General features: G+C 38.4%; 1 protein-coding gene across 1 annotated transcript in view; it reads left to right on the top strand.

Annotated features, from left to right (window-relative positions):
- The window catches only part of LOC112112899 (mitochondrial intermediate peptidase-like), a 125,226-nt gene that overhangs the window by 11,287 nt on the left and 99,897 nt on the right, over positions 1–14,042 (top strand). Inside the window, exons 4-10 of the mRNA XM_029911967.1 lie at positions 3,754–3,840; positions 5,010–5,073; positions 8,696–8,878; positions 10,042–10,198; positions 10,643–10,691; positions 11,675–11,735; positions 12,325–12,377. Of these exons, the coding sequence (XP_029767827.1) occupies positions 3,754–3,840; positions 5,010–5,073; positions 8,696–8,878; positions 10,042–10,198; positions 10,643–10,691; positions 11,675–11,735; positions 12,325–12,377 (654 nt within the window). The remainder of the gene's footprint in view (positions 1–3,753; positions 3,841–5,009; positions 5,074–8,695; positions 8,879–10,041; positions 10,199–10,642; positions 10,692–11,674; positions 11,736–12,324; positions 12,378–14,042) is intronic.

Below are 14,042 nucleotides of genomic sequence, written 5' to 3'. Positions count from 1 at the left end.
AGATTCATCCTTACAGTGTCTGGTGTAAGGTCATTCTGTTTTAGTTTCAGGTTGCATCTGGAACACTATTTCATTGCCTAATTCACTGTGAAGGTCTGTGCCACTGGAACTCATCAAAGCCTTGGAACTAAATTTTCTGAAGTTTCTGGTAGTTAATTTTTTGGCTCTGAAGTCTGTATAATTTAGGGATGGCAAATCTAAAGGCACACAACACCTCTTTGTCTGCCATACTGACCACTTGGATTCTGATTGTGTAAGAGGGAATGTGAAAAAAGGGAAGAAAATCTTCCATTGAGGTTCAGAATATAGACTTACAATTTGAAGCTGTATCCAGTCAGATATCAACATTGAAGTGCTGTGCTGTCTAATTTACTAACCTTGGGAAAGTCCATTCTGGCTGAAACATCACTTCTTAAAAAAAAATCTCATTTGATAAAATATATGTTCTTAGATTAGTATTTGAATCAGATTTTGAGTATAGTGGGAATCAGTTTAAAGAGTTGCTTGCGTTATGATGAAGGCAGATGGGTATATATAATTTGATATCAAAGTGGTAAAAATTTTTAAGCCCGGGCAACCTTGTCTACATTTTACAGAGAGCTTCCAAACTAGCCATATTACTCTCTATTTGCCAGAGTAGTTATAAAAGATGAAGGAGAGTCATTTCCACCAGCAACTTGTACAGGCAGTATCTTGGTAAGAAGTCTAGTCAAGCTGAGTGAATAATGGATGTTTCAGATCACTGGCAGTTAAGGAAAATAATTTTGTTTCAGGTTGAACAAAAAACATTTTTTGAAAATTTCTGGCGAATCAAAAGGTTGAGAAAATTTAAAGTCAAAATGAAACATTTCAGTTTGGCCTGAAAAATGTAGTTTAGGTCTTCAGGTATTTTGACTAAAGCAAAGGAAAGGAGGACTAGATTCACAAAACAGCAGTGAGGGAGGAGGAGGAAGAGATGGTGGTACCTCTCTCTCATGAACTTTAGCCTAGTGGGAGACCCAGGTTCAATTCCTTCCTCTGCCTGATGTGGAGAGAAGGACTTTGAACGTAGGTTTCCCCCATTGCAGCAGTGTGCCCTATCGCTATGAGCTGTTGAAGCTGTTCCACTTTTCATAAATAGTCATCAAAGCAGATGTTGTATTTGGACCTCCCACATTCCAGGTGAGTGTCCTAACCACTGGGCTAAAGCTTACATGACAGGTACCAGCTCCACCACCTCTTATAGCCATTTTCCCTCCTTTCCTTTTCTTTTGTCAAAAATGCCTGCCTGAAAATTGAAACAAAAACTTTGAGGTTGAAATGAAAAGTTTTTTATTTTGACATTACTAAAACGTTTAGATTATTTTGTTAGCTTAAAACCATTTGGCAAACTCACCACAAATTTGTGAATAGTTTTGGTTGACCCCAAATTGCATTTTTTGGTGAGTAAATTAGCTCTGGGTGGGGGGTTTTGGGTGAATTAAGTCCAGTCCCCTGCTGTTCCTGGATGCTAGGAAGGGGGTGGGTGTTGAGGTTTCTGTAGGGGTGGTATCCCTGGGATGTGTTCCTATTTGGGGGCTCCCTGTTTCAAGCCCAGCCTCCATTTTTTTGGGTGGTCCTCCTATGTGAATGCTTTACCAAGTAGCAGTATGAAATTGACATGATTCTTAAGAGCTCCACTGCTGCTTACAGGGTTCCAAACAGCAGTAGAAAAACTGACCAGAGTCGCCATAAGTTTTCTCTGCTAGTGTCTAACAAAGCTATGGCCGGCAGAGGCAGTGGAGCTTTCTGCAATCTAAGGAGGATAACACTGCATCAGTGTGTATACTTGATAGGCTTCACACCGTCAAGGCTAGAAAAATAATCATTGTAAGATTAAATTCAATAGAAACTGATGGCTTGAGCCTGTGCACTTGTTTGGGAAATCTTCCCACCTGCAAGTGGATTTTTCAGGACCTAAAGAAGGGGGTTGCTCAGTAAGGCTGACCTTGATGCGGACTGTCTGTTTTTAAATGTCAGTTTGGATTGAAGTAAACTTTTAGAGAAGAGGAAAGCACAAATTAACCTGAATCTCAGAAACTTCTTAACTAGTATGAAAGTTTGGAGGCAGCTATCGTATTTACGTTGTATGTTTCTTTCTATGGCAAATAGCATCCCTGGATAACTAGCTTCTGTTTAGTAACAGTAATAAGTCTTTGCATTTATATAGTTCCTTTCACACAAGGTGTCATGCTGTCTGAAGTGGCTCACAATTGTGAGTGCCGACTTCAGGGCAGACTGTCAAGAAACAGGGCATGAATCTCAAACTGGTTGTGTGTTTTATACTTAGATTTCATCAACCAAGTAACAAGTGTGAACTGCGCAGGCACTATAACAGCCTTAATAGGGAGCCACAGACAGTCCCCTTGAGTACTCCGATCTATCTTGCCACCCAGGCAAACCTGCCTCTCTGACAGATGGTCCCTTATACCAAAAATCACAACAATATGCAGAATACTCCCAGTGCCAGAGGACCTGTCACTTACCCCATGTCAGTTGTACTCAGATCTCAAACCAAAGAGAACGCTTTTAACCAATTGTGTAACAAGCTAACTAAAGGTTTATTAACTAGGAAAAAGAAATAGAATTATTTACAAGGTTAAAGCAGGTACACATACAAATGAGGTACAATCTTAAGTTCAAAAGGTAATAGAAGCTTCTATAATAAGTAAGCTTTTATGTCTTTTAGGGCTAGACAGAGCCAAACAGCTTGGGGATCTCTTGCTTATGTTTAGGAATCTTTGCTCCTCAGAGTCCAGACAGCATCCTACAAACATTCCATAAAGTCTAAACACATTCTTATAATTCTAATAGCTATTTTAATAATGCTAACACACAGGTAAGCCAGTCTGGTTTCCAGCTATACATTTATCAGTGTTCAGTGAGGCCTTATGGTCTTGGCATGAGTTGGCGCCTGGTCTGCCAGCATCACACAGGGCCTCGACTTGGCTTCACCGACATTAAGTTATCAATCCTTGCAGCATTTCTGAGAGGTAGGTATGATAAGTATTATGTCCATTTTATAGATGGAGAAACTGAGGCACAGACTGGTTTAATGAGTTGCACATAGTGACATAGGCCTTCTGACTCCCAGTCCTGTATTCTAAACTTTAGATCAGGGGTTCTCAAACTTCATTGCATTGGGACCCCCTTCTGACAACAAAAATTACTACACAACCCCAGGAGGGGGGACTGAAGCCTGAGCCCACTCGAGCTTCAGCCCCAGACAGGAGGCCTATAACCTGAGCCCCGCTGCCCAGGGCTAAAGCCCTGAGGCTTGGGCTTCAGCCCTGGGTGGTGGGGCTTGGGCTTTGGCCCTGGATCCTAGCAAGTCTAAGCCAGCCCTGGCAACCCCATTAAAATGGGGTTGCAACCCACTTTGGGGTCCCAATCCACAGTTTGAGAACTGCTGCATAGATTATGCTCTCTGTCTATTGAATGCTTAAAATAAGCCACTATCCTTAGACTTTGTCCTACTTGCCTCAGTATGTCATGCAAAACTATTTGCCTGTTGAAAATAAGTACCCGCCTGCATAGTCATAAATGCTAGAATGTATAACTCGTATCCTTGTATTGTACAGTAGTTTCTGAGCACAATTACAACTTGAAAACATTTTGAAAACTTCGCCCTTGATTTCTAATAGTGTATATCAGAAAAGATTAAGCTCTGCCTTTGAACTAGTAATGCCAGTAACTATTTCTGATACTTGGTTGCTTTCATCTTTATCACTTTAGGTTAAATACAAATATCGAGCTGTGCCAAAGTTTGAAACAGTTGCTGGCTAATAAAGAGGTTATGGATTCCCTAGATCCAGAAACCAGGTACTTGTTAATGTTTAACATTTTAGAAATTAATACGCTATAAATTATTCCCCAAAATGCTTGGAAATATTTCTGTGTCGTTAAATTGATGGACAGTTCAGCACCCTTTTGTAAAAGAACTGCAAAACACAATGGGCCAGAAAATCTGAGACTACATTTTTATGCAACTTTATTAACCACTGAGAATTTAACTGTGCAGTAGTCAGGAAGTTCAGTTATTATTATGAATAGTCTATGTTGGAGTACACATAGTGTGTGTGTGTATATGTAGCTAAAAGCTATGTTAAGGTTGCCCAGTTTAAATCTTTAGAAAATGAGGAAATGCAAAAGTTAAGTTTCCCATAACAAAATCAACTCAACCAAATTGCATTATTCTGCTATGATATACATCTAACAATATAAACAGTAATAAAGTATAAATTTAAGAAGGAAAATAGGGAGTGGAATGTATTTAGAGTCGTACAAATTAAAATGAGTGCATGTCCATTCATCTAGAAGCCTCTGACATAACTTAATTTTTTAAATGTAAATTGTATCTGGAGCACACTGGAAAAATATGCCTATGTGTGGTTAGCTTTCTGTTTGTTTTCTTATTATTGGGGTTTCAATAAAATCAAGCATTTTTATTAATGACAGTTGTGCATGGTAACATCCTTTCAGTCTGTAGGGTCAAATTAACATGTCAGCATTTTTTACATTCACTTTATTGTTGTTATAGAGCACCATTTTTACTGCTGCTTATTCATTTCTGCCTGACAGATTATTCTTTCTCTCACGCAGTAAGGATAACTATCCTACTTCCCCCCCCCAAACAATCAAATGTTCTAGGCTTAAGGGCTTTTTCTCTCATCAGTCAAAATAAATGAAATAAGTTAAATTAAATTGATGTTTTATAGTTTACACAAATTAATGTAATACGCTTGTTAAAAGACATTTTTCAGTGCAAATCACCAAAATGTCTACAAGGAAAAACATCCAGTTTCACTGAATAAACAAAGGAATAAACCTACTGAAAGTGTATGTGCACAGAAAAAAATAGTTATAAAAGATTATATAATAAGTAATTATTTTCTATCTTAAATCAAAATATAGTCAGTAAAATGTAGCACACTAAAATCCGACTGCTGTGAAATGAGGTAGTCTTTAACAGGGTTTTACTGTATTTTTAGGCAAGTGGCGGAACTTTTTATGTTCGATTTCGAGATCAGTGGTATTCATTTGGATGAAGAAAAGGTAATTTTTTTTGTCTGTGATATGTGAATAGATGTTTGCCTGACTTTTAAAAGCAGATAGCAAAATGCAGGGCATATGTAATGGAATTCTGTGCTGAGTTGTGCCCCTGAAGGCTCTGGAAGTCAGTGGAGCTCAGCCTTCTCAAAAACCTATTTGTCATTAACTATCAGGTGGTTGGATTTGTAGTGTCCTGTACAACTTCCCAGAGTCTAGTTCAGCCTTCACTCTCCAGGCTGCCTTGTAACTCAGTCCTGTACTCCAAGCAGTTACAAGCGGGGCCTCTGGACTCCATTTGGGTTCGTATCTGCACAGTACAATTTTTGTGAAATGGCTAGTTGTTTCAACAATGTAGCTACACAGGGTGGGAAAAACATGCATCCCGTTATCTGGATAACCGGCTACTCAAATACAGCACTTCAGAAGGAATCAAACCACATGTCTGTGCCACAACCTAAGCTTTTTAGTGACTCTAGAGCTTCTAAGTTGTGTGTCAGTGTGTCTCTCCCCTGCAAGAGTCCAAGATGGATTTGCCAGAGCTAGCAGATCTGAGCTAGTAATATGTTGGAGATGTTGGGCTGGGTGTCCATAAATGTTCCTGGTACTCATGACATATCTCTGCATGAGGAAATCTCCTATAATTTTTGAGTTTCTAGCAGTCAAGGTTCACACACAGACTCTTTTTTACTAAATTCAGGTGGCCGACTTGCAGCGAAAACACCGAAATGCATTGTTTTGGTAGCAGCTTGCAAACTGGAAAGCCCTTCCAGAATAATTTTCTTACAGTTACTGTGTACTGAGATTAACACCTCTTAAATCTGCAGTGAGGTGGAAAAGTACAACAGGAAGGCATGCAAACGTTTAAAATATGGCTACTGTGATATAGAAATATTAACTGACATGCAGAAAAACAAAACTGGCATTAAAAAAATTTAATCCCCACTTGTGATAGGCTCTTAGCTATTTTTTATGTGATTGTCTGACCATAGTTACTGTTCCTTGCAAGTCCTGTGATTTTGAGTTCATGTTAAGGTGCACTTGGTTAGAGGTCTGTTGCCATCCATAGTGAATTTCTGATCTCTTCCTAAGATTTGCTGGAATGCCACATGCTGCTTTCTCTGCATGTCTACAGAGCATTATTGCTTGGATTCAGCTTCCTGGCACAAATTTAGGTTTGAATCTCTTTGTGTTAAAGAGTTTAAGATTGAGAATACCTCAGCTCTCCTGTCCTCCTAGGTATCATGAATGTTTTCTTCAGAATGTCTCTAGAGGTTGGTTTCTCTTTGGATTTTTTCATATATAGTATATTTATCTGTTCAGAATGAACTATAAACGTTTATTGCTGTTGTGGCAGTGGCATTTTTTCATCCCTTTTGAAACATGTATGTTGAATGTTGTCTTTTGTAATATCTTATTGCGTCTTGTGTAGTTGAGCTTTTCATAGACATCCCTGGGGTTTTTTTTATTCTCCAGGAGTGGGGATCTTTTATAATCCATTTATTTTGGAGTTAACAAAAGTGCCTTCTGAGAACGCCAGTTACAGGATGTAACTTATAAAAGATCCCTACAGAGTTGGGATAAATTTGCTTTTTTACTTGACAAAGAAATGGACTGTTGGAGGAAGTCTATTACATCTGCATGCCTTCTGAGAACAAGAATTACAGATAATATTCTTTTTATCACCTCTTGACTTGTTCATTACTTTAAACTATGGATAGTATTTCCAAAAGTCCCCTGTTGTTCACATCAGGATTTAGAATAAATTAGGCCAGACCATATTATATATTTAATTTTCTTATGGTCTGGGCAGATAAGAGGTTGTAGTGACTATTGTGATCCCTTTTGTATTAGGCTGTATTATAAATTTCAGGCTATGGGTTTTCAAATATTTTCCCAGTGTGGTCCGTATCTTGATAGAGAGACCATCTTGTGGACATCTTCCCTCTTATTCACATCATGTAGCATCCCTCTGGCAGCTACAGAACTTATCTAATGGAAAAGTAATACTAGGGGGAAATATTTAATATAGCCTAGGTATCTATAATGTGATGTAACAGCAGAAAACAAGGGGATAAAGTCAGTAACGTTGAGTTCTCTGGATCCTTCAGTGAACTCAGAGGTATCTGCCTGGGCCACCTGGCCCAGCAACTTGCCCTTCATCCTCCACATGGTGTTAGCAACTAGGAGCAGCTTGCATGGGGCAAGCTCTGAAAATGCCAGGACTATCAGGGCTCCTTCCCTAAAGCAGTCAGAACCAGCTACAGGCAGGAATGCAAGGGGAATTCAGGGCCTTCCAGCCTCTCTGCTCCTGGACCTAGAAAGACACCCAGGACAATGGGCTTATCAGTCTTTTCCTCCATTCACATGGATACAGCAGCAACCGGAATGATCTTTCAGAACCTCCTGCCATCATCATTCACTCAGCTCTGAAACTTGGACTCTGACTTTTATTTCTCACTTGTTGTGTTGCCACTGGTTGTTAGTCACACTTCATTTTGCCCCTTTGTATCACTACAACTCTTCAACGGTCCAGTCTCTCTCACATTTCTGCACATTGTGCTTATTTCTCCTTTTCATTCCTCCTGCTAACTGTCCTTTCCCCCTTCTACTTAGTTCCCCCCTCAATTTTCTTCCCTCTGTCAGACTCCCAACAATCCTTTCCTCTCCCCACATCAACTTATTTGCCCCCTCAAGAAACCCTAAGCGTTCGGAACATAAATAAAACAAATATGCTTTTGAAGAAGAGGATATGGGAGTTCCAAGACATGTTTCTGTGGTCAGCCTGGTCACTTTACCACTATGCTATATTCCTTCCCCCAGGCTTTGTCTGTTTTGTCTATTTAGACCCAGATCCTACAGACACATTCATAAAGTTAAGCATATGTCTAAGTGAGCAGTCCCATTGACATCAATGGGACTATTCTCAGTAGTAAAGTTAAGTGCATTAATAAGTGTTTGCAGGATCGAGGCCTTAGATTGTAACAGGGTAGGGGCTGTCTTCCTATATGTTTGTACAGCACCTAGCACGTTGTGGTCTTTGGGCAGTGCCACAATCTACATAATAGGAGAATCATTGATTGTGGTGATTAGTTAGCTTCACACAAGCTACCAGTGGGACCTGCTTCTCTAGCTGATGTCTCCTTGATTTCCTCCATTACTGAAAATCTCTCTTTCCCTTCACTTATTTACAAAATAATTGGAATATACCAGCATTTTAGAAGTATTTACCAATTGTTTAGCAAAAGTAGTGTAAAACATTCCCAAGTTCTGTTTTTTATGAACTTGTTTTGATTTTTCATGCATTGTTACCATGGCAGAAATGTGAGAGAGAATTTTTTTTCTTCTGAAAGACAAGCATGTATAATGCATATATGTACGCCGCCTGATTTCGTTCTCACAGAAGACAGTGGTATGGCTCCCATTGACTTCAGTTGCACAGGATCAGCCCTAAATTAGGATTTCTTTAACGTCATAGGCCTGATCCTAAGTAAGTAATATTTGCTGGGAATAGATCATGATTTCATTTAGTTGTGCAAACATATCTTAATACTGTGGAAAACTGAGAGCTACTTGTACTGTATTTTAAGTGAATGTGTATCTTTTGCTTTATTTTTCCTAATTACAGCGTAAAAGAGCAGTGGACCTCAACGTCAAAATATTGGATTTATGTAATCAATTTCTTATTGGAGCTCACCTGCCCAACAAGATTGACAAGCAAATTTTACCAGAACATATTCGCTATAACTTTGCAGTTGAAGGCAATTACATACAAATCACCGGTCTGCATGCAGACTGTTCTGATGATCTGGTATGTATTGTCTAAGTTCTCTATAGCACATCCTATAATACAAAGGTGCATCTCAGTGATTTTGACACTAGATGACACAAGCATGCCAACAGCTAAAAATAGAAAATAGGAACTGAGGGTTAAGATTTTTAAGTGCTCTCTGTGGATGCTTTTCTCAAAAGAATTAAGTTAGAGCAAAAGCATTAATAATACCTTTTCAGACTGTTTCATGTACAGCTGTTAATATTCATCAGGGTAAACTAAGGAGAATAGCTGAACCCACGTTACCAAGACTATTTTTAAACACTCAAAATCTTACACCCATTCTTTACTGAATTTCCCTGATAGCATCTTTATAAGATGGCCATTCAGGTTACTTATAAATTGGAAGGCAATTTCCAAATTTAAATTTCCACTTTAAAACCTGCCTGGAATGGCTTCCATTTTTCTGGGTGTGGGTCCAAACCTGAGTTTCAGGAAAGAAACTGTCACAACACTTTAGAATCTTCAGTTTTTGTAGTTAAGTAATTGCTCAAAAGGCAGAAAATGGTTTTTAAACATGTTAATTTTATCCTTTTTGGATACAAATAAGTTCTATTCTTCAAGTTCTTTTTGTATTTTTCTGGTACAGGTGTAGAATTCAGTATGTAACTTGTCAGTTTAATGAGAAAAATTCACACCCAAGTATTTTAATAATAATGATTTCATTTAGTTGTTATTCAGCAATGTTGCCATCCAAATTGAAGTTTAGGGTTATTTTTTGCTTTTTCTCATACTAATTTTGCATCAGACACTTAAAAATGCGGAGGATAATATGGTAGGGTGGAACACGGCTTGTTTAAATAGTGTCCTCCTCCATAAATAAAATCTACATGTGGTGAAATATTGTTTTGTGTTCCACCAGTTGGTACATACACCTGATGTTATTGGATAAGCTTGTCAAGGGTTGTAAGAAGAACACAACTATTAAGAGGGAAAGCAGGCAGGCTGTCCTTATCCCTTTTTCTAATGGGTAACAGGAGAATATCATTGTTGTTCTTTTTTGATAGACTTTATATAAAGGGTTGCTTAATCTGAAAGCATTGTGGCTGTGATACCTGGCCTTTCATTGGTTTGAGAGGAATTGAACTGTTTCTTTTGTGAATTATGCTATTATGAGACCATTTCTTTTCTTCTGATGTTAGGTACGAGAAGCTGCTTATAAGATTTTTCTTTACCCAAATGCTGAGCAACTGCGCTGCTTAGAGGAACTGCTTACCAGCAGAAACCATCTGGCACAGTTAGTTGGCTATAACACCTTTGCTCACAGGGCTCTTCAGGGAACAATGGCCAGAACTCCAGGTAAAGTACATGTATGTTCAGAAATGATAAGATGTGACTTGTGTCAGGCATGAGGATAAATGTAGGTAGTTTAACTTGTCAGCTGTTAATACAACACAGTTGTTGCACTAGAGAGTCTTATTGCAGTTATATGTTGTGATCTGAAATATTTATATTTTTCAATAAGAGAGAATATTAATTTGAACAGTCACTGTAATCTACACAACTCACTACTCCATGTTCATGGCTTAGGTAACTAAAAGCCATGATTATCACATCTGATTTTTTTATATGCTGCCTTGATACACGTGTACAGTTTCTGATCTGTGTGTCATCATTTCACTAGATAAGTTAAAACCAGGCTTGCTCTAGGGAGGAAACATTGTTTGCTTCTTGATGTGAACTAATATATTTAAATGACATCATCATTTTGTTTAGTAATTTCCCTTCATTTCATATTTCCAGAGAAGGTAATGCAATTTCTTGAAACACTTTCTGACCGATTGTTTCAACGGTGAGTCTATTTTTCATTTACTTATTTAAAAAATCCCATTTTAATTTCAAGAGCATAGGTCTTTTGATGCAAGACAAGACTCCAGTTACCAATAATTTGAGCATTTAAAAAATTCCTCTAAGGTTATTACTGAAATATTAATTTCCCTCAGATCTTGATTAAAATATTAACTTTCTTATGTTGAATTAAACAGGATGATGTAAAGATTAACAAATATTGTCATACTTCCACGTGTGGCGGGAAATAGAAGTAGGTAATAAGTCATTCTCCAGATTTTTTTGAGTGTAGTCCACAGTTCTGGTGTGACTCCTACTGTAAAAGGAGATTACAGAGTGCATAAGAGTGAAAACAAAAATTCTAGGGAGCCCAGGGAGCCTCACAGGGACCCCCAATCAAGCACTAAAGCAGTGGGCTTCCCCTCCATATGCCCTACATCCATTATCACCCCTGATTTTCCTCACACAAAGCTGCTCATCCTACTCCATCCCCTATGGTTCCTCCAGTGCAAAAAGCATCATCATCATGCGGAGTGGAATGGTGGCTGAGCATGAATATGGAGGTTGGGGTGGAGATGGGACAGCAGGATTGTTTGGGAGAGAATGAGAGGGAAAGGTAGGACCTGAGAGTACTTGGAGTGGGTGGAGCAGAGTGGAGAGTAGCTCCACTGTGATGAGCTGCCTGTGGTTCTTCAGATCACAGCCCAACTCTGATTCATCATAGGCACTTGGTAATAGTAGAGTATTCATTTATACTGTACATTACTAGGGTGACCAGATGTCCCGATTTTATAGGGACAGTCCCGATTTTTGGGTCTTTTTCTTATATAGGCTTCTATTACCCCACCCCCGTCCCGATTTTTCACATTTGCTGTCTGGTCAGCCTATATATTACAGACAATAAAACGTCAATTGCCATTATACTGTACTATACTGGCTAAAATACCCTTTAATTAAAACTTTAAGGGCGAAATTCTTTTTTTACAGAACTCTAAAAGATTTTGAAATGATGGAAGGAATGAAGATGAAACTTAATCCCCAAAATTCAGTAAGTTATATTGTGCATTTATTTTCTTTTTTTGATTTTATATAATATGAACTAGCCTGACATCAGATGGGGAAAATAATTTCAGTCTTTACAATTGTAATATGAGTTGCATGTTGATAGATACTTGCTGTTTTGGGTTCAGATCGTTTTGGTTTTAAATAGCTGTTTCTAGTATTAAAACCAACCGTCAGCTATTGGTTTTAACAGAATGATTCATGCGATAACCAAAAACTAAGGTGGAAAATGTAATGGTTGGTTTTGAGCATGTTAAACATGTTTTCAAATTTTAAAATATGGCCCTTTATTTTTTCAGAACTGTGCATTCCCAATTTTCCTGGTATCGTGCCTGATCCTTCCACACTCAAACCCTGATTTTGCATGTGAATAGGTTTTCTTTACATGTCCGCTTTTGAAAATCTGGCTAATGATCCCTAGTTTAAGGTTTATGAATTTGGAGTCAGATGCTTTTTAGAGTGCTGTGACTATAGAAGTGATAAACATACTGAGTTATGTAAAGAAAGTGAGATCTTTGTCTTTGATTCACTTGGTTTTCATTGCGGTAATTGCAAGTTGAAATCTTATGTTTCAGAAATTGATGCCTTGGGATCATCCCTATTACAGTGGAGTCCTGCGTGCTGAGAGGTAAGTTACTTAGGTATGTGCTAGCAGTGTAAATGTGAGAGAGTGTTCATTCCAAGCCCTTGCAACAGGGGTAATGGAATCCATAAATATACACAGGATTTCTTTGTTTTAAGGCTGTGCTTTCATATGATAAAAATCACGAGTATCAGTAGGGGCAGTTGTTCATAGCTATTCTTCACTACAGCCGCAATGTTTCTGTCTATTCCCTTTCCTTTTTTGTTTGTAAAGCCAAATGTCAAACCTCTTTGGGGATATGAGATAATGAAATAACCAGTTTCAGAACAGATAAAGATTTCTTACTCAACTTAATATTGTTTATTACGTTTCTTGTGTAATATTTCTTAGCTTAATGCAATCGTGTAAAATAATCATAATGGCCATTGAATGCAAAGTCTGCATTCACCTTTCCTTTGCATGGGGGAAACAGGTATAGTTGAAGTGATTTGCTCCAAGCCTCAGGAAAGGGGATCAGAAATCTGGGCTTCTGATTATCAACTCTCTTCTCATTCTTCTATACCAGCTGCCTCTCAGTGTGAAAGCAATATTTCACAATGCTCCAGTATTCACCTACCGGAAAGCTGAAATTATAATTGCACTATAGAGGCGATCAGAAATCTGTATATGCATATATTTCCAAGTGTCTAAATTCCCCATTTCAGATCTAAGCCAATCCCAAACACAGGCTTTGTGGAAACACATTAGGGCTTCCAATGGATAAGGGTTAATGATCTGTATTAACGTAAGAACAACCATACTGGGTCAGACCAATGGTCCATCTAGCCCAGTATCGTGTTTTCTGACAGTGGCCAATGCCAGGTGCTTCAGAGGGACTGAACACAACAGGCAGTCATTGAGTGATCCATCCACTCATGTCCACTCCCAGCTTTGGGCAGTCAGAGGCTAGGGACACCCAGAGTATGGGGTTGCATCGATGGACTTATCCTCCACGAACTTAGCTAATTCTTTTTTAAACCCCTGTTATAGTTTTGGCCTTTACAACATCCCTTTGCAACGAGTTCCACAGGTTGAGAGTGCATTGTGTGAAAAAGTACTTCCTTATGTTAGTTTTAAACCCGCTGCCTACTAATTTCATTGGATGACCCCTTATTCTTGTGTTATGTGAAGAAGTAAATAACACTTGTTTATTCACTTTCTCCACACCATTCATGATTTTATAAACCTCTATCATACCCCCCCTCCCCCCCAAGTTGTCTCTTTTTTCCAAGATGAAAAGTCCCAGTCTTTTTAATCTCTCCTCATATGGAAGCTGTTCCATACCCTTAATCATTTTTGTTGCCCTTCTCTATGCCTTTTACAATTCTAATATATCTTTTTTGAGGTAGGGTGATCAGAACTCTACACAGTATTCAAGATATGGGTGTACCATGGCTTTATATAGCGTTATTAAGATATTTTCTGTCTTACCTATCCATTTCCTAATGGTTCCTAACATTCTCTTAGTTTTTTGGACTGCTGCTGCACATTGAGTGGATGTTTTCAGAGAACTACCCACAATGACTCCAAGATATTTCATGAGTGGTAACAGCTAATTTAGACGCCATTATTTTGTATGTATAATTGGGATTATGTTTTCCAGTGTGCATTACTTTGCATTTATCAACCGTGAATTTCATCTGCCATTTTGTTGCCAAGTCACTCTCTTTT

Source organism: Terrapene carolina, unplaced genomic scaffold (assembly GCF_002925995.2).
Source record: "Terrapene carolina triunguis isolate 2854851 unplaced genomic scaffold, T_m_triunguis-2.0 Scaffold139, whole genome shotgun sequence".
In the NCBI taxonomy this organism is placed as follows: domain Eukaryota; kingdom Metazoa; phylum Chordata; order Testudines; family Emydidae; genus Terrapene; species Terrapene triunguis.
Note: the sequence above shows the minus strand (reverse complement) of the source record. Positions and strands in the feature narration are given on the sequence as shown.